General features: G+C 37.4%; 1 protein-coding gene across 1 annotated transcript in view; it reads right to left on the bottom strand.

Annotated features, from left to right (window-relative positions):
- The window catches only part of CAMSAP2 (calmodulin regulated spectrin associated protein family member 2), a 97,479-nt gene extending 75,852 nt beyond the window's left edge, over nucleotides 1–21,627 (bottom strand). Inside the window, exons 1-2 of the mRNA XM_014943446.1 lie at nucleotides 21,223–21,627; nucleotides 8,960–9,219 (exon numbers count right to left, since the gene is read on the bottom strand). Of these exons, the coding sequence (XP_014798932.1) occupies nucleotides 8,960–9,219; nucleotides 21,223–21,361 (399 nt within the window). The 5' untranslated portion in view covers nucleotides 21,362–21,627. The remainder of the gene's footprint in view (nucleotides 1–8,959; nucleotides 9,220–21,222) is intronic.
- Between the last annotated feature and the right edge of the window lie 316 nt (nucleotides 21,628–21,943).

The raw sequence follows: 21,943 nt of genomic DNA, 5'->3' as shown, positions 1-21,943 counted from the left end.
CTTAACAGGGCTGTTGAAACAGAAAGAAAGTGTTCTTAAACTGTGTCTAAGAAAATACTATTTCTTTCAAGCTTAATGAAAATACTTCCTGACCTGTTTAAAAAGCATTTTCTACATGGTATCTGGCATTCTTCACAGACTAATTCATACCAACTTTCTTTCATAATTTATACATCCTTTTAACAGCTTTTCCTCTTTGGGCTTGAGGAATAGGGGGTTTTTTGTCTGTTTTTCAGTTGTTCTTTTTTATTTTGATTTTTTTATTAAACCACCACCCCTTTTTCCTTCCCCCATCTCCACCCTCCAGGTTAACAACAGCATAAGAAGGAACACTAAGAGGACAATCAGAGCTCTTTGGTCCAAAACTTTAGTTTGCTCAAGGCAGAAGAATACCAACTATTTTTTTCAGCACTTACAGCACTCTGTGTTCCCTAATTAGCAAGGCTGTGAACAGACAGACAACAATCAATAATGATGCACTGCTTTATTTTCCCATGAAAGGCATGAGACCTGACTTTGGGAGGTACTACCTTCTCTTTAGGTACATGTTCACTTTATTTCCCATCATCATTCCAAGAGCAGCAGTTTAGTTTATTTAGCATGTTATGTATCTCAATTGGAAGCTGTACTGCAATATTATCTTCTCATTTTAATAAAAGACTATGTGTGATTGGCACAATTCTACATTAAGATAAACGTAGATATTGTGCTGCTTTTTTTGAACATTGCCTACTACATTCACTCAGCAAAAGCAAATGTAAGGCCAGTTCTGTATAGAGCAGGGATTTCAAAACAGTTCTGAGAACATGCTTTCAACACAACATAAGCAGCACAGTCTATTCAATAGCTCTGCACAACTGAAATGAACCCTACAGGAGTTGTTAAAAAGAACAATTAGATTTTGCTATTTTCCATGCAAGGATTCTTAATGATACAAATTTGAAATGCTAGCTACATTGCTGGAACCCTGAATAAGACCAAAATCCTACACAGATTTTTGTAGGGAAATTAAAGACACAGGAAGAAAAAAAATTCACAAAAAAAGAAGGTTAAAATGAGAGAAATATAGAAGGCTTTCAGTTCTCTTTTGCAGGGAGAGTTGTAAACATGAAAGCAAGCAGACAGGATCAGTTTTTAGCACTAGAGTTGCTGGCAAGGACCAGCAAAGAATTCCTTACTTAGTATTCTTTACAGACATAAAACTTCAGTGTCAGTAGCTCTGCTACCTTCTGCATTAGTTGCTGCACTTGGTGCACAAGTTGAGCAGACATTCCATGAAAACCCAAAGGATGTTGTGGAGGACTCTGTGGTTACTTAAGTCTTCCACAAATTTCTGATACAGATAGCTACCTTATCTTTTGGAGTTAATGCCTACCTTTATTTGCAGACAATCCTTGTTAAACAAATTTCAAAACAGATGCTCTAAAAATAAATGTCTATTTTCTCCCACAAGAGATCGTTCTAAAACGTAGTGGTCCTTTACTGCAATTTTTCTTTTCATCTATTTGTAGGCTAAGATAGATATGAATAAAAGTAAGCCTAGAACAATCTAATGATGTAATTTTATTTTATCTGCAGCTTCTTTCAACTGGCTTGGAAAAGTGCAGAAGTGACTCAGTTTGACTGTAGCCAAGCTATTTTACAGTGCAAAAGAATGGCATTAGTAGCAAATAATCAGACCTAGAGCTCAGTTTCAGAAAAAGAGCAGGCCTAGATTAAATACACTATTCAGTCCCAGAATATCACAGAAATAAAACAAACCTTAGTATGACTCACACTGATAACCTGTATTTGTTTTGTACACACTAAATTCTCAACAAACATACTGTAGAACACATCTCAAGTCACTGCTGCCATTTACATGAAGCAGAAAAAAGGATTTTCTACATACAAGACAAACATAATTAACAACAAGCAGCAGGCAACACGAAATCCACAGGCTATCAGTCAACATTAGCTGAATAAAATAGCTACCCAAGTTAGACATTAAAATGGTAAGAGCAGAATAAACTTCATGAAGAGTTACAGCAGTTACCACTACCACAGTGCGGGCTGGCACTTTGTGCTTGAGGGGGCTTGGTAGCTGCATTTACCATGTCAAACTGATGTTCGTGCAACGGTGACTGAAGTAAGATACAGTATCTGACAGAAGAAAACCAGCAAAAATACTGGATCACTGTTTTCAAGCAGATGAGAACCTTACAAGGAATGCGTGTGGAAGAGGCGAGTCTAAAACTCAGTGTCTACAGCAGAAATCACACGCAAAAAAGAAGCAGGAACATCTAAAGATTTCATTATCCCAGCCGAAAACCACAACCGACCGACTGGTTCTGTGCGGCACATGAGACTCATTAGACTAAACCCAGGTTCTATTTGCTTATTATTTTAATCTTCTGTGAAACATAGTACTATGCAAGATGCTTAAATATCACAAGTCAGTTAATATTAGAATCGGGTGTTTTAACTAACAAACTACGGTATTTATGGGCCGAAGTCAAGTAACTGCAAATTCATTTTACATGTCCTCATCTAACAAGTAATTCACAATAACACAGGAATGGAAACTTGTTACATCATGCCTAAAACCAGAAAAAAAAATTCTTCAGGGCAGAAGCCACATGTTATTTCTTTGTTCTATGAAGTATTTAGTACACTTTTTGTTGCCTTACAGAGTTAAAGGAATTCTACATCATGAAAATGCAGAGGCAGCAGCATGTAGCTGCAAGCTAACTGGGTGAGCTGCTGGAGCCCTTCATCAAGGATAAATACCCCACTGCTGAGAGGGACTGTCATTTCAAATGAACCAAGTCTGCCACAGAGACCAAAACTCTGGATCGCAGGACGAGTTAACCACTTACTGTCTGCTTTCTTATCCAGAGAGACCCAGATTCTTAGTCGTGGGTATAAAATCACCACTATAAGCCCCCCAACCCTTCCACGTTAAGTTTCACTAGCTGTGATTAAATTAGCAATTAGTATAGCACAACAGAAAAGCAGAACTGTTGCAAAGGCCCCTCTAATTGTCTCCCAGGAATCGATCCTTCTCAGGGGATTCACTTCAATCAGCTCAGCTCTAGTCCTGTGAAATGAGCACCCCTTGGGAGGTGGGACACCATAGGTCCAACCCTAGAGCCCATCTTCTGATTTAGCTGCTGAAGGAAATGGAGTTCCCTTAGATGACTCCGTAACTCAAACCAGAAGTGCAGTAACTGGGAAAAATGGTTTGCCTCAAAAGCGCGCTCCCGATGTCAAACCAGAAGTGCAGTAACTGGGAAAAATCCGTTGGTTTGCCTCAAAAGCGCGCTCCCGATCAGTATGAAAAAGCGAATACAGGTACACTTAATTATACCTCAGTTCCAGTCCAGATTCACAAACTGCTACAGAGAGAATTATTGCCAGACTTCCCCACAGAAGTCATCTTCAAGGAAAAAAATAATTTGCAGCTAAATGGATAAACAATTTGGATGATAGCACACTACTTTTTCTATTAAAAAACCATACACATGAATTATGGCTTGGAATTAGGGAGGTAACAATTTTTAATCCTGCCAGCTATTACAGATTTATTGCTGGGCTTTTGCAGGAGCCTCTCATTCCCTTTGCATCTTGGCTGACAGTTGTGGAAGTGTATGGAGTATTTAAGTGTTTCTTGATTAATTTTTCAGAAATAATTATACATGGGTGTAAGTTTAAGGTAGCTGCTCAGGTGGTAGACATTTTTCTGCAACAGTATTTTTCCAAATTAGAGTTCAAGTTTACACAGCAGTTATACTTTTTGATTGCATGATGCTTAGTACGGTTTTTCCGTTTTCCTATATTGAGAAGATTATATGAAGAAATATTTGAAATTATGGTATATGTTCCCAGAGATTGTATTTATATAAAGGATATTCACTAACCTTTTCCTAATGGCTAGTTTTTATTTAAGAACTAAATATCTAGGACTACTTTTTTCTACCATAAACCTTGCAAGATAGCAACTTTTTTTTTGTGAGCTGAAAGTGCTCTATCAATATACAACAATAAGGGTAGGAAAATAAATTTTTGGCACAGATCTGGTAATAGCCTATAACATTATTGCGTGTACATAGTACACCTCCCAACACATAGAAGTTTCAAACAGGTATTTAAGATTTGATATTATTAGCCCAGAAGCTTGAAATTTAGCTGGTCTTGGCCCTGCCACATTAGGGACAGGGCTGGGCAGTACAGAAGTCCACAGCTTGGGTAATTAGGCAACTTCAGTTTCCCTGCAGAGCATCAGGCAGCAGAGAACTAAGATGCTGATTCTTTATTCTTTTCCTTAAGTGGCAGAAATGCTTTGCAGGGACCTGCGGGAGGGAAACCCAATTCTTAATTCCTCACTGAACCTCTTTATTCTTCCTTCCACTTGAAGCAAATTGAAAGAGATCACCAGCATATGAATACACACTGGCCAGCCTCATTAAATACCACAATTCTCGTAAAAGAATTGGACTTGTCAAATACTTCATTCAGTTGATATAAAATTATTGGTGTAATGTACAAACTTGTCTAAAAGTCTCTTCTGATTCATCCTATAAGAACAAATATATATATGGTTTTTCAACATAAAGAGATCAAGTATGTCTATGAGAAAAAATATGAAAAAATCTAAATTGTCATCTTCTTGTGTACCTGATATTTGAAGGTTCAAGTCATTTTGGCTCGTGAAATAAATGTGAAAATTTAGAAGATATGATTCAACATGGAAATATAAAAGTCAATCTTGACCTGAACAGTGATCTATGCATATTATATCTGGAAGCATTAAAACAAAATTATTGCGTAATTACCAGAACCATGCTGCATTCTTAAGCTATTTCTGATTTCTATAGCCATATATATGTCAAAATCTCACAGATGATTTCCAAACGGAAGTGCATGCTTAGCTATTTTTTTAAATGCAATTAGACTTTGTCAACTGATATAAGTAGCTTTGCTCATATTTTCACAACTTCACTTTCATAAATTTTTTAAGCATCAGGTAATTCCTTTTGTACTCCTGATCTGAAATATAATTTTCAGGAGAAAAATACTCTGATTCTTGCTTCAACACCGTTTCAATTACAAGATCTAGACTATTTCTGCACTTTTAAAAGTCTAATATAGCAGAACCAAGACCATATGAATTTCTACCTGGAGAGTAATAACATGGTATTTGGATCTTTTGCACCCCTATCCCAGGATGATCCTGTCAAATAAGAAAATTTAATGAAAACATACACAGAATTACGTTTTAATAGCTTGCAATACATGGAGAACAGAAATGCAGGTGCCACTGAATAGTTCTACAGTGTTATCACAAGATGCAATCTCTCAGGAACAGACAGCTTCAATTACAAGTTTTTAAATCAGAACAAGGCTAAAGAATAACCTAGCTTTCAATTTTACCAGAAAACCAAATACAGGACACATGAACAAACCAAACATATGAAAGACTAAAACAAACCAGATTGCATATGGACTTCCCAGTCCCTGCACAGGGGAGTCTTTAACACACAGGAACAGGGGCAAATGCTTCTGTTAATGTCCTAAGTGTTTCTTTCTTAATACCATTCCACTGGTGGAAACTAATTTTTATATTTACATGCATGTATGTATGTATATACAGATATACACACAAACACAACAATTCACAGCTTCTCAAATTAGATACTAATGCAGCTAAGTCAGTCATGACTCAGAAGGAAATTGCCATCTATCCTGACCCCAGTGCACAAATAAACACATTCACTCCCTAGACTTTTCAAAGACTTTAATATATAATGTTATTCCTAGAAAAAGGTTCAGTTATAGCTATCTAAGAAACACAGAAGGCCAAAATTTGACATGCCTGCTTTAGCAGGTAGTCACACATGAAATGAATCAACAATTAATCACCACAGCCATCACTGCTACAAACATACAGTAAAAAGGAACTCCCAGTCTGTTGGCCACAGCTATATACAATATCAAGAGCAAGTAAAATTAAACTATTCTATACCCAATTCTCTTCCCATAGTTTCATTTTATAACCTATCCCTTTTCAGCTATAGAAATGCAATACATCTGAGCAGATAATGATAAATGTCTTCTAACAAACATCAACTTCTTTCCTCTATTTATGGGGAAGGCAGGCTAGCAAAGAGAAAGACTACCATACTATTTTCTATTAAATTGCTCAAAATTAGATTGAATGTAAGTTTGACACAATCTGGTCTACCACAGGAACATACGAGTTAATTACATATGCAAACTTTCTGGTCTATAGAATTGAAAAAGAAAAATCATTCCATGCTTTGAAATAGGATATACATCTTTCTAAGACTTGTAGAAATTGTGACATATGGAACACTAGGAGAAGGAACTGGGAGACATCAATTTTAAAACTGTCAATACTGAAACAGCCAGATTTAAAATTCTCTGCCAACTTTGCTAATTGTATAATATGGAAAAAGGCCGAGATTTCCCAATTAAACTGTAGCATTACTATTAGGAACTCGCACAGGGATATGAGCATGGCATTACAAATTAAAACTCCTCGGCTCAGAACATTAATATTGAGACTACAGTTTCACAGCCATTTCTTTGTTAGCAATTGTTTTAAACACAGCTGCCCTTCTGCCCAAGCCAGTTGTGTTTCCACTCCAGTGTTCCCTCTGATTGTCACAGCTCAGCTGTTTGTGAACTAACACAGCAGCAGCAGGACACCCATTTGTTGCTGTTACTGGACTGGGGACAAGTGACATGGGCAGAGTAGGAATCTGGGGATGTCAACTGTCATGACACTGATGCTTGAATAATTACTTACTGGCCTATAGGTAAACACCACAGGAAAAAGACACAAACACCCACTCAAGCACAGGGGAAATACAAAATTACTACTGAGATGCATTTTAAGCAACATTAATTACTGAATTAAAGATCAGCAAACAAACTAGAGAATACTGACACATTTTCCTCAACTGACACCTCATAAAAGAGATGCCTCTTAAAACTACTCTAGAAAGGGATCAAATGGGGAAAAAAAAATCAAATAGGAAAACGATAGGCTCATAAATGCCACTAAGTAACCTTATCTTCCTTCAGAGACAAGGATGGAATTAAGTTCTGTAAAAACAAGGACAGTCAGAAAATTTGTTTCTTAACCTTTTAAACGCTTTGGCTGCTATGAACATTATAAATGCTTACTCCTAAACTACCCATGATTATTCCAAGTGTCCTACAAATTTTGTAGCACTTCAGTATGCCTTATTTGCTATCCACAGCTTCTTTTATTAAAATGCCACTTGTTCTTTGCTGAACTCTCATTTTTAAAAAGGATATCAAGATCAAAAGAAGAGACTGGCAAAACGTCGAGTTATCTGCATTCATTGATCACAGCTCAATCGTCAGGAAAAAGCGTGTCTTGACTAGTTTTATTACTATTGTTGAAATACTTACACCTTCAGATCTTAAGCATTCTATAAGCAGGAAAGAATTTTCAACTAAAAATAAAACCAAAATGGATGTAAAGAATTTAGTCTTTATATCACAGCAACTAACTACTGCCACTTCCAAAAAAAACCATTTCTGCAAACTAACAGGCCTAATACTTCTTGGCAATACTGTATAGAATAAATCATTAATTACTAATTATTAGCTTTGATGTTGCACCTGTAAAGCTTCTACAACTTACCAGTTGATGCCAAGAGAACAAATAAGAGAGACTCTCTAGTCATATTCTGCCAATATTTGTTAGTTGTCTTACATGTTAGTAAATACAAGTTGCTAATAAGCTGACAAAAACATAGCTGTATTAATATTCACACACCTCCATTCTAAAGGCAACTACACGTCACTGATCTAAGTCCTTTAATACTTTTACAGTCAGTCAGCCAACTCCAGAGGGTAGATTCAAATAGAAACGATCCCAGAAAAACTAGACTGCAAAGTCCAGGTTCAGCTAATGGATGACAGAAAACTTTCAGAATTCCTTTCTCTGTTAGATAGTTTATTCCCCCTCTCCAGAGTATCCTAATCTGAAAAGACCAGATTGTGCCATAAATATCTCCAAGTATAGTACAAACGTTAGTTCCATTGATAAAATTTGTTCGTTGTTTCAAATGAGCAAGCTTAAGATATGTATTAGAAGTTGTCAACTCAATCTTCACAGTCTCATACTTACTGTTCACTTAAATTATTTTCTGCATCAAATACTAAGCAATAAAAAGCTGAAAGTAATTTTAAATACTTCACTTTAAATATAGTTTTATTTTATCATACTGTCATTTTTTAAACAACCTAGATGAAAGGACTGGCCATATGTAGCCAGACAATTTTATTATTTTTTTAAAAAAACTCAGTTCCAATCAAGGAAGAAAATTCATGACTTTGGAGCTTAGTAATAGAATCATTTGTCTGTTGAACTAATGATTTAATTAGCAGTTGTATAAAGGAAAGACATATTATTAAAAACCTCCATGAAATAATATACCATTGTTCTGTGACATTGAGTTAATATGTCACTAGTGATTACTGAGCATTATTAGGTTGAATTGCCCATGTCATCCAAACCATTTTTTTTTTTAAAGCGTTTAACCAAAGATTTCTATAAAGAGGGGGAAAGAACCAAACTTATTTTCAAACCACTTTTCCAACACAGAAATATTCACTGACAGTGCTGTAAAAGTGAAATCAAAGTGATTACATTGTCACTGCTGTATTTAAAAATGTAACACTTGGACTCAGTGGAATAAGTGTTTACAAGCATTAGTGCAGAGGAAATTACACCTGCACTGGCAGCTATGAGGAGACTGAAAAAAGTAAAACAAAACAATCATAAGCCTCCAGTAATGAAGCACATTTAACTCTTGAAGAAAATATGCATGTAACTATGCATGTGAAAAGACAGATATGTAGTTACGGGGAGCACACAGAAGAACAGAAAAAGCTTAACATACAAGCTTTAAACACTCACCATCTGAATTGGCTTTTTGTGAAGATCTCGTTCAGTCACCAACTTTTCTTGGTCAGTGACATAAAGGCCTTTTTGTGCCAGGGCTTGTATAACAGCATCATGACCTAGAAGTGGTTTTGCAGCATCACTCTTGAGAATAAGGCTCCCAGCACGACAGTAGAGTTCTGCAGACAGCAGCAAGTTAACAACAGGTGGTTTAATGTGCTCCTGGTCATACTGGTCTGTGTAAAATGGTTCTCGTAGTTCTTCTGGAACATTTTCTACAAAGACAGAAAACAAAGCATTAGTAAGATATAATATTAGGGTTTTTTCATATGTATTAACTCTAAATTATGTTAAAGAAAGCATATTGAAGGGAAGGCCAGAGTCTTTACCAGTCATCATGATACAAAACACCGGGGGAAATTGCATACAAATGTAACATTTGAACTATAAACAAAAACTTAAGAAAACTTTCAAGAGAGTTCCACACTGCAAAGGCCACACCAGAAGGCCAACGTGCGGTTTATAGCACCACTACTTTAAAATTTCTTGGCTTCTCCGAATACATGCCCAAACATTCTCATTTCCTTTGGCATAACATTATATAGGTCAGACGTACAAAGGCAGAACACCACCCATTTAAACACAAATCTATTTCTCTCTTAGAAAAATAAAATGGAACATTGTATTTTAGCACAGAATAATTCAAGACAAAAAGGGAAGCTTCCACTCAGCAGCCTTCTAGGTTTCATGTATGCAAGAAAAATTTGATTACTCTTCTATGTATTTAAAAGGTCATGCATCACAGAATGATGACAATCCAACAGTTAAGCACAAACATGTGGATGTTCTACTGGAATTAAAAGGAATGGAAAAAGAGGAAAAAATTACCAATTTCCTTCTGACAAAACGTTGAATTCTTATTTGCCTATTTGTGTTAGTGACCTCTCTTAAAATTGTGACTTTCCTCCTTTTTCAATGAGCTTGCTTAGTACCCACAGATAACTATGCGAAATTCTGTCAAGTTGAGACTCAAGCTGTGATTGAGCTGAGATTTTAGCCCCAAAATTGGCATTCCAAGACAACCTAACAGTTTTTCCAAATACTTTACACAACACAACACAGGCAGATTACAGCTGTCTACCCCAAAAGCAATAGTTATAAATTAATAAAATATGGTACTAGGGCAAATGAAATTAAATCATCAGTGACGTGGAAAATAACTTAGACATGGTTTCAGACTTCACATTTCTAGACATACGCACTGCAAAATGCTCTATTTTCCCCATGTAAGAATTTCACTTTCCATTGGTGTAATATTAGTTAAGCCAACAGCATTTATGGGACAAAGAACATGTGATTCTTTTCCTGAGCCCAAATGAAAAAGCCTGTTTAATTGCTACAAGGAAAAAAGCATGTAGGAAAACAGTGATGCAACTCTAGGTTCCTATCTTCTTTGCCTTCAGCTGGATAAATGGCCAAACAGACAAGGTTTGAAGCAGAGGGTGGAGTAAACAGCCCAATATGGGTGGAGTAGGAGAGAGAGAAAAAAACAGAACACGCCATCACAAGATAATGACAGATTATCTTCTTCCTCATACATATTCTATTGCAGTTCATGTGCTCCCATTATAGGCTTTGGAAGAAGAGGTAGCTGCCTCTAGCTGTGAAAGGAGAGGATACGTTTTAGAGGGTGCAAAAAGGGAAAGAATTACTAACACATGCTTTCTTAAATGTCATAAGGATGGTAAAAAAGGATAAGATATCGCTTCTGCCACCTCAGAGTACCAAGGAGAAGAGAGATATAATTTATAATTTGCTTAAAACAGAAGCCTAAATTTGGCTAGAAATGCTGACAGCACTGTTTGAGAATACAGATCAGAATATACTGCCAGTAAAACTAATTTGCCCTTTACAATATACGAGCCTAATGCCTAACAACATTACTTTTTTTTAGAAGATAAAACTTCAACTAAAAAAAAAAATCTGCTAATGTCAGGCAGCAATATTGCACTTCCGAGCCTCACTTACTGACTCTTTAGGACCTACAGACACCCACGACTATAAAAAGCACTGATAATTAAGGAACACTATAAACTGCTAGGTACCTGCTTCCCTAGGTATTATTTCCATCTGCCTCAATCCTACCTGTCCTTCTTTCTTTTCCCTGTTTGTCCATATGCTGACTATTTAAATATTAAGCTCATTATTTCTGAAGTCCCTCAGAAACCATTTCCACCTCGCTATCAGGAGCTCAATCCTCATCATGACTTTATCCTGTAAAATTCCAAAAGCCAACTTTTAAAGCATCTTCATGCTATTTCCTCAAGATAGAGAGGATTAAAAAACATTTCTTTGTAATTATCTCATAATTCACAGGCAGCAGATTTTGCTTTTTTTGCAGGAGGAAAAACAAAAAGAGACCCCCATCAACAGAACACAAAACACCCCAATCCACCACACCCCCCTTTTTGCATCACATGGAAAGTTAGATGGGGAAGGGGGCAACAGGGAGGAAGAGATGAAGCCATTTGTAATTTCTGAGAAGACCTAAAAAAAATCCTCATTCCCATATGAAAAAATACCTCATGAGGCAGAAGCAGTTAGCTTACACTCAAACAGAAGTCACATACTCTGTGTTTTAGACTCACTGAAGACAATGACAGATTACAAATCTGAAAATTTGAGCCAGAAGAGAAATCCAAAGACAGGAAATAAACCCATCGCCTGTTAATGAGTAATTTCTGATCATGTGTTCTACCAAAACAGACCCTAAAGTCATGAGATAAGATGCAATAAATGCATTTATCATGCAAGAATTATATCCACTACTGGAGTTTAATAATAAAATAACTCAATACACTAAAAAAAATTGATCAAGATGATAACTGTCAAAGGCAAATAGAATTATTTATAAAGAATGTTTCTGCTTCTGAAAAATACAGCAAAAGACAAAATGAGAAGTGTGCCATTTCTTTTACTTCATTGGTGTTAACAAAAAAATCTGGAATAGAAACTTACTGTATTCATCAAAAAATGGAAAAGGAATTTATTAGAGAAATAGAATATAGAAACAAGGAGCTAGGAAGATAAACTGTGACTACAGACATAACCTGAATTTATAAAAACAAAACCAACAAACCATGCGAAAGCATACAAATAAGGAATCCCTGCTGTAACAAGATCAGAAGTCTTCACAAAAATTCCCATCAGTTTCCTTTGCACAGACAGAAACACATGCACTTTTCCCCATTTATAATGTCTGTCAAATTGTCAGATATCAGAATAGATCTCCATAGAAGATTCAAACTGCGTTCTCATTTTTGTTGTTGTTTAAAAAATAAAGAAAAAAAAAAAGGCACAGCAGCTAGACATAGAGGAAACTCTTCCTGTTACTTATCTGAAAGCAACAGCCCTTCCAGAATGGGCACGCGTTGCCTCTGCAGTCCCATGGAGGGGAATTTCAAGGCTACATCCAGTTCTCAGCAGACTACCAGAGCTGCCAACAGGGCCAAAGCCTTTATGAACAATTCTGGCAGGATTGGGGATTGTTAAACAGCTCCATTAGAGAAAAATCTTAAGACTAATCCCCAATATGTACATTTTACCAGTCCCTTTCCTTTGCCCAGCTGACAAGAGTCTTTGAAGATGATACTCTGAAGTAAACGAACAGTTTTACAATAAATACCTTGTCACACATGCTGCCAGAAAGCACCATTTGACCTTGAAATCTCTTGCGAATTTCAGCAGTTATGATAGCGAGATCTATCAGGGACTCTGAGTTCAGGGAGTTGAGCACATGAAATACAGATGAGACAAAGGGAAGCGGGTGTATTTCTGCTGGAGAGGCAGTGGGAAGTTCTAAACGCACTCTTCCAGCACCCAATGGGCAGGTTTCAGAAATGTGGACTTGGACGGTGTAGTGAAGTGACACACAGCAGTGGTTACGAGCTGCCACAAGGGAAATTTCAACTCAATATAAAGTAAAAAAATTCTTCACAGGGAGAGCAGCATCACACAGGTTCCCTGGGGACCCAGCTGTGAAACCGCCATCCCACGGGGACTCTCAAAACTCATGTGGACAAGGTCCTGAGAAACTTCATATAACTTTGAAGCCAGCAATTCTTGAAGCGGGACATAAAACTAGATGATCTCTAGAGAAGGCTTTCACTCTATTTTTTTCCCTAAAATTGTCAACAGGACCACAGGTTTCAATTCTGGAAATCTTTCCTTGATATGGGTTTAAAAAAATAATAATTGACATTTAGAATTTTGTAAACATTTAACTGTGAGAAGAATAGATGAAGCTAATGTACAAGTTCAACACATAGGGAAAAGAACAAAAAGCAAATACCACATTAGCCCAAAACAATAACGTGAATTTAAGAATTGGGCTAACTTTAAAACAGCATTTAACATCTCTTCAGGTAATTTTTCCATAAATTATAATGGACTCAAAAGTCCTGCCTGCACATGTTCTCTTTAGAGAAGAAAAAAAAATAAGAATGAAAGGACTTATTCAAAGCTTTAAAGCAAACAAGGCAAAAATTTTTTCTCCTGGCCATGAGATAGAATTGCAACTTAACTTCCCATTTAAACAGACCATTTTGAAGGACAGGAATCATTTAAAAATAATTTGCGGCTCCCACCCCTGAAGTTACCTTTAAAAGCTGTTTTATAAACAAAACTCTCTGCTCAGGTAAGCATGAATTATTCCTTAGAGGACAGTTTGAATTCCTCCTTTGGAAAACCTTACTTGTATTAATGTGAAAAGTCTACACTTTATTTAAAAACAAAATGTTTTTTGTAAGGTTTCCAGACTTCCATACAAATGAATATAATCCTTTGAGTTACACTGAGTTTCTCATGTTTTTAAGTGTGAACAATTCCAGATTTATGAATGTTTGCATTAAGGAAGTTCGAAACCTTCAAAGTCTTTGTCAACAAAGTCTCTTTATTTATTTATTTATTTCTGAGGATAACAAACAATATTTCAACAAGGACTTTCTAATTAAAATATACATCATTTCTTGGGAGCCACAAGGCCACATAAAGTTGCAGCCTAGAAAACTTCTATCTGTACAGGTTACTGACATCAACTGACATTAAGAAAAAAAAACTGTAAGACTGAGATTTATTACAGAATTATCTCATAAAAATTCTGACTAATACCTTTAACCATTTCCTAGTGTGGAACAGTAGATAAGTTTATGCCAAATCTTAATGGACTCAATTACTTGACAGTTTTTCTGCAGAACCTGCCATAAGGTTAACAGCGCTAAGTTACTTCATTCAGAATCCCACTTGCCAACAAGGGTTCTGTTGCCGCATTTGCCACTTGGGCACAAGACAGCAGAGCCTGCATGGAAATCAAGAGTCTGAGGACTGAGAACAGGTCATAGAAGCATGATTTGTATTATTTTGATTTTGATATTTTTTTCTAGTTGCTTGAGTAGAAAAGAGAAATTTCCATTTGCTGTTTTATTTTGGAGACGCCTTCAAGGGCTCTGAGGAGTACTCCAGCTCTAAGATTTATAGCAGGTTAGTAATCTATGATCGAACAGATACTACTGAAAAAAGAAAAAAAAAAAATAATCACAAAACAAGACTTTTAATCAGGAAGCAGAAAACAAAATTAGACAGTTGACACTGAAAGCGAATTTTTACTTTTTGGTTTGTTGAATCAGTCTGTCACTTACATTGCTCCTGGCTAACAGGCAGTAGACGTACTTCTGCCTAGGGGCAAGTATCTAAAAGGTCAACCTCTATAAATTCATGGCAGACTGAACTTCAGTGTCACAATTCTTATCTTTGTCCACCTAACTAAACTGAACTTGGGAGATTCTTGGATTTACCATCACAGAAGTACTAAGAATGAACAGACCTGACCCTTCTGCTTCTAGATGCCACAAAAATAGACCACTATACGCTGCTTTGACAGCAGTTCTGAACTTACAAAGGATTTGTTAATTAAAAAAAAACAAACAAAAAACCAACAGAAGACAAGCAAAAAACCAACCAAAAGCCAAAACACAAATCTTCAAAGGAAAAACACACACAAGGTCTACCTTCATAGCCCACCCAGACTTCAGTTACTTTTTGAGCACTGAGAATCACATAAGAAATGCTCTGCTGGGTCACACTAATTATCTGTCCCTTCCAATATTCTGTCTTCAGTAGCACAACAGAAAGCACTACTCACAAAGCACACAGCATTTGTCCGGTAGGGGCATTTCCCATTAAAATGGGAGAGTTTAACATCTATTTTACTAAAAGCTGCATATTGATTCAGGTTTTGATAAACAGAAGAATGACTTAATTAACTCTGGCGATAAAGGTTATCAGTTCTTATTAGCATAAATGCCTTCAGAACTTATTTTTGGAAAAGCTAAGGTATGAGAAATGAAAAGATAGTGTAGTTATAATTCCATCTCACGTTGGCTAGCACCATGATGACTGTAATAGTCAAGATATGATTTCAACAGCCTATGAAATAGGGAAAAGGATTGTTTTCAGCAATTTAGAGAGAAACATTTATTTTGTGAATTATTATAAGACTTTATTAAACCAAAGAAAACTTTTTGCCAGCCATAACTAGGTACACATGAGCTGACACATCTGCTTTGGTGTCTGACTTGCAGGTTCTCTTAGTTTAAGACTGCTTCTAATTGGAAAAAACCCCAACAAAACCACATAGAAAACTACAACTCTTGCACTAGGCAAAGAGATTTCAAACACTGTATTTCAACCCTGTAGCAAAAAGGGTTATTACTACCACATGATTCAGTAATAATGTATTGTTCAAGGGGAAAGAAAGGGGAGGAGTAAGAACTTACTCTATTTTTCTTGCAAAATCATGAAGGTTTTTCACCCCCAGTCCCATTTACCAGAATGATCAGCAAAAATACTCAGAGCCCTGGGTTTACCAAAGCAAGTAGTTACAAGTTGTTAGTTTCAGGAGTAAAAATGTATCCAGTTTTGCTCATTAAAATCCACCAGCTAGTTATAGCAATGAAATTACGTAACATCTCGCATCAAAAGGTGAAAAGTTCCTGATTAACAATATAGAAACATTCTCCATCTTAAACATGGAGTCACTAAAGTAACCCAAAAGATTACTCTAAACCATGGGGTGGGAGCTAACATATACCTGCAGTAGCGACTGCCATGATGATCAAAAAATATATAAGAGAAACCAGGTATAGGTAGAAGAAAAAAATTCCTTTCAGCTCATCATCTGACATAGGTGAGCATTTGGCTACAGTCCCTTCGTCACATCTATTACATTCTGCAGACAGGTCACTTCAGCTATAAAGACAAATAGGCTCAGAATAGGTTCAATGACATAAAGTAATTGAAAGAACAGATTATAAACTACCCAACCTGAGGTCTATCATGTAGTAAGAATCCTGACAACTTAACTAATTCACCTTCCTGCACTTTTGTACGTGCAGGCTACAATCTCAGATGACTCTGCCAAACCTAATAGATCCAGAAGCACATACAATTTTATATAATTACTTTAATAAGTGATCTACAGACAAACTGTGTTTTAAATGTGTTCTACAGAAAGAAGTAATAGGAACAACTTCTAAGTACACCATCTCTGTAGAGGATCAACCAGTTATAGCAGCATTGACCAAAGTATCAATTTGTCAGCAACTACTTTAGAGAGGTGATGGAAAGGAATCTATTAAAAAAAAATTCTTCACAAGAATCTCCAAACTCTTGTGCAAGTTTTTGCTAGCTGTCATACTAAGTAAAAGTAAAGAAATTAGGTCTGCTAGGAAAAGATTAAAATATGTTCTGGCCTGCAACACTAAACAGATTAGAGTATTTAATTAAAACTTGTTTCTGTCAGATACACAAAGTTCGTTTCCTCCCTTCATTGTTCTACTGTCAGCATCTGCAAACAGCAGTTAAGTAGCTGCCTACAAATTCTGAAAATGTTAATCATCAAGAGAAAGCTATTTTTAAGTTTCTTGAGTAATGTTTAGCTGCAGATGATGCAATTTGTAGTCTATTGCTTCAGATACCTATAAAGGATAAATGGAATGTTAAAAGATGGATGGACAATTTTATTTTGACTGCAGAAAACACAACAGCGTTTAGGACAAGTACTCAGAATTGTGCAGCTTTTGTTAGGATTTTTGTTTATTCCTGTCAAAAAACTCCTCATGTTAAACCAGTGAAATTTATAACTGTAGCATGATAATACGTTGTGTCAATAGAAAAAAGGCAACTAATTTAACTGGACTTCAAAATTGTTCTCATAACTTTCTGAGAATTATATATGTCAGAGATAGTCTTAACTTCGGAAGTAAAAACTGTTTTTCAGGCAGCTTCTCATCCAATTCTCCAAGAGCACTCAGAGGTCCCCTATCAAATAGGAAGAACATGTACTTCAAGGTTCAAGAATTAGTATTTTCATTCATACTAGCTGAGGTTCTAGAGAAGTGATTCCAAGCTACAGAGGGACTGAAAGCATTTTGAAGGACAAAATTTTAATTCAAGAAGGTTGTGATAAGTGGAAGAAGTGGTTTGAAAATGGGATGCAGTTATGTAAGTATAGCTGCAAAGCAGGAACCTACAACTGTACAATTACAAGATGGGAACAACTGAGTAGGCAGCAGTTCTGCAGAGAGATATGGAGCTACAGTGAATCACTGACTAAATGAGTCAACAATTCTAGGCTCATGCAAAAGCGACAAATGTCATATTCTAGTGAATAAATGACAATATTACAGGTTGGAAAGATGAAGTAATTTTTCAAATCTACCCTGTACTGGTAAGGGTTTATCTGGACCATGAGATGTAGATTTAAGTACAGAATTCATGCAAAACTGACCACAGGAAAAAATGCAGCAACAACAACAGAAAACCCTCACAACAAAAAAACACAACCATAGAGTCTAAAAAGGCTTGATTTACAAAAAAATGAAGTTGGAAAAGGTCTGCTTTGTCTAAACACCAGAACAGAGAGGAGATACTGCTTTCATTATGTAGAAGGTGCTATAAAAAAAGGGTGCCCACCATTCTCAGATCCACCAGGAATAGAAGGAATGGGTTTACAATGTAGCAAAAGACATCAAGATGCTGTTCTAACATCTAGAGACAAATAAGGATTCAAACTGACTGGCAGACATACCGTGGAATCTCTATAATTACAGATTTTCAAAAAAAACCAGGCTAAACAAACATCTGTCAGGAACGATGTATATTTAGCTCAGCCTGTCTTTAGGATGGTAGATGGATAACAAATTTTCCAGCCACATTTTCTATGGTAGAGGAGTAGAGGAGACAAAAACTTCACACTCCAAAATAACAAAATCCACTTCCGTTGTTTTAGAAATAGAAAGGATACAGAGTAACAACATCAAGACCTTTTTAAAATTATTCCTATGAAGTAGGTCCCGTTACACTTTTAAGTCAAAGCATATAACATCAATACAGTCCAAACTCTTCTTTGGAAAGCCGTTTTTCTATACTGAAATGATTAAATCACAGCAATAAGAGTTAATGCTGAAATTTAACATTTGCAGATTTAATTTCTAAGGTCAAACAATCCCGCTTCCATACTTTACACTTTTTGTTCATTTCCCCCCCTTTCAGGTACTCTAAGTTGTGCCACTTAAATTATTTGCTTATTACAAAACTTTTTACCTGACCTGTACTAACACTGACACATTTTCTTGCAGCAAAATGTCAAGGCACAAAATCCTATGCTCCCTCAGCACTTAAATATGAATGCTGTCTTCAACTTAAAGACGTTTTCTCTTAAAAAATTCTTCATACAAGATGCCTTCAACACGACTGTTAGTATACTCTAACTCTCATAAGAAAGAGACAATTCACTTTGAGTTGCCTGCATTGAGGGCCAGACTCTCGTAATTCTCGTAATTTCACTGAGGACAACAGCAATATACAACTCGTGTCTCAGTTTTTGGATGCAGATATCAATCAGAAGTCACTACTAAATGTTAATGAACAGTACCCATTTCAAAGTCTTTTTTCAAGAGAGTATTCTCTTCACAACACCTAGCCAAACTGTATCCACAATTTTCATTTTATTAAAATGTGCTTTGAAAAATACAAAATACATCCACCTAATTATGTGCCTATTTAATGTATAAAGATTTAGACTTCTTCAATAGATACATGATTGTAACAACTTATGCTTTTCATTAATCAAAATGAATGACATTATTTTAGAGAGGGTGGGGAAAAATCCTTCACTTTCCCTGCCCACTTAAGGAATTTCAATATTTCAGTGAGTAAAAAAAAAGAAATGTGGCATCCATAAATACAATAATCATCCTTTGTATTTCCTTTTTACAAAAGCATATAGCAATAGGTAGAAGACTCCATTGATATTGTGATCTACTCCAAAGAACTAAAATAATTTAATAAACCCAAACTTACTTCCTTCTTGGAAAAGGTGAAGGTCAGTTCGTCTGTTTCACTCCAAGTATAAAGGAAGCAGTTGTATTGCAGATATGCAAGCCTGTATACTGTTTTTCCCTACTTCAGCCATAAACTCTTCTTTGAGGCTACTAGTGCCATTAATCTAGTAGAAGAACTCTGAGATCAGAAATACTACAACTGTGTACGTTTACCTCTCTTCCTACTATTACATTAGGGCAGTATTTAGAGGGCAGATGGAGCGATTATCTCCTCTAATCATGTTCCATTTGTGCATCTCAGAACAACCACAGTAATAAGGAAAAAGATAAAGGAACTTGTTTTGGATCACACTTTCTATAGCAAGTAGCAGAAAAGTACTCTGCAAGTTACTTTACACATCCAATGGAAACTCAAACAATACAAACCAAGACATTCCAACCACAGGCTGAGAATTTGCTGAACTCCAGTAGAAAAAGGTTTTCAGGTTAGAATGCCGGGTTATATAATTGCACAAGCACTGTATATCTAGAATCCCATGAGTAAAGCCTATAGAACGAAGCTAGCTAAAAAACCAATGATCTCTGAAAATGTTGAATCAGGTACTTGTGAGAATTTTCACTACTGCTATATTACCTCTCATGTCTGCAGAGCTAATAAAGCCACATATAAAAATATTCTATACTTTTCCAGACTTCACAGAGTAAAGTATGCAGAGTTTATTGATAAGTCTTTATATGGAAAAAGTATTTTGATCTTTCTTCTTTCTAAATGAAACATACACTTTATTTCAGTAGCTACTGACCTTACTGTAATCTCACTAGGTTCAGCCCTTTGAAAGTAGATTTTTTGGAAGTACCAAATATCATCGGTTCCCAGAGTCATAATAAAGGTACAGCTTTAATCATGTTCTAATACAGAACAATGCTCTGGCCCTGAACACAAAAGGTACAAAATTCCACAAGAAGACACCTTTTCCTGTTATTCTACAAAACAGGGATAAAAATATTGACTGTTAATATCTAACTCACTTTTAAAAAAAAAAACACCTATTTTTAATCCACAGAAAATGAAGTGATTAATATACTACAGCAATATGACCAAAAAAAAACCAAAAAACATTGTCTTGGTAAATTTTCAAAATGCTTCCCTCAGAAGACCTCTGTAAGTCTGGTATTCCTCAAGGCCCAACAATATCCCTGGTGCAGAATAACAGGTCTGGTATTCCTCAAGGCCCAGGTTTCAAAGACAGAGCAGTAATGCCTTTCGGAGGCATTACCATCAATCCCATTTACGCTTGCAGACAAGGACAGCCTTCCGTATTGTGCAGGCCAGAGCCCGGCTGGCACTCAACGCTCTTTTTCCTAAAACCCTTCTTACTGCTTAACCACTCATATGGCTACAGGCTACTGGCTGTCACACATGTCAAAACTAACAGCGCACATCCATTTCCATTGCTAGGCCTCGACTCAGCTCTTAAATTATGTTAGGAAAATTTTCAGGCCAACAGACAAACATGGATTGCTGGTATTATCTGGCATTCTAGAAGTGTGAGCCGGGGAATAAATAAAACACAACTTACGGGTTCAATTCCTCAAATAAAACTGTAGTAGCTCCAATACACAAAAATTACTCAGTAAGAGAAACGACAGCATTCCTCCAAAAAGATTACAGGTAATTAAAGAAAAGCAAAATAAAAAGATGCCCTCCAAAAAGGTGTAAAGGCCCCTACAGAGGAGGGAAGAGACCAAAACCATCTCCTACGCACCTCCTACCCCCCCCTTCCCAGCTCCTCAGGGAAGGGCTCGCACGTCCTCAGGAGCGAAGCAACCAAGCAGGAACCAAGCATCAAAGAAAGGGAAGAAGAAGACGCCACCTACCTGTCCCAAAGGCTTTGGCCACCAGCCAGGCGAGATTACAGGCGATTTTCGCTCGGGAGAAATCATAATGGTCAAAGGGTTTGATAGCAGGGACAATGAAAGTCTTCCTCATCTCCTTGGCGTCTGCGGCATCCCCCATCTTCGCACAGGACCCCTGGCAATTCGGAACTTACATGGTTGTTCTTCCTCCTTCTCCTCCTCCTCCTCCCGCGGCCGGGAGAGACGGCTGTAAATACGCCGACAGCAGCTGAGGGCAGCGCTGAACCCAGCTGTCCGTAAAGGGCTAACGCCGCCTCCCGCCTTCCTCTGCACAGGAATGTGGCAGAGCCCGAGTGTCCTCTTCTTCCTCCTCCTGGCTCTTTGTCTCAATTCACTCACGCCGCCACCCCCTACACCCCAAAAAACGGCCCCCGCCGGCCCCGGCCCCCCCTTCCCCGGGGAGACCCTCCGGCCAGGGCTGAGCGCCCCAGGCCGCCGCGCCCGCCAGCCCTCCGGCCTAGGGCGGGAGTCGCCGCCGAGGCCCCCGCAACCGCAGCAGGCCGGGACGCAGCCCTTCCCGGCCCCGGTGGAGGCGCCGAGATGTCAGTAGGCGCCGGGGAACCGGCCCCAAAACGCCGCGCAGACCTGCCGCGCCTCGGCTCGCCGCCCCACCTCACCTCAGCAGCGGCCTAGCAGCCAGCCGGGAGAACTGCCGGCTTACCCCGCCACTGCCCCCGCTACC

The sequence above is a fragment of the Calidris pugnax genome, unplaced genomic scaffold (assembly GCF_001431845.1).
Source record: "Calidris pugnax isolate Ruff unplaced genomic scaffold, ASM143184v1 scaffold63, whole genome shotgun sequence".
NCBI lineage: Eukaryota > Metazoa > Chordata > Aves > Charadriiformes > Scolopacidae > Calidris > Calidris pugnax.
The sequence above is the reverse complement of the archived record's forward strand: the minus strand, read 5'-3'. Positions and strand labels throughout refer to the sequence as shown.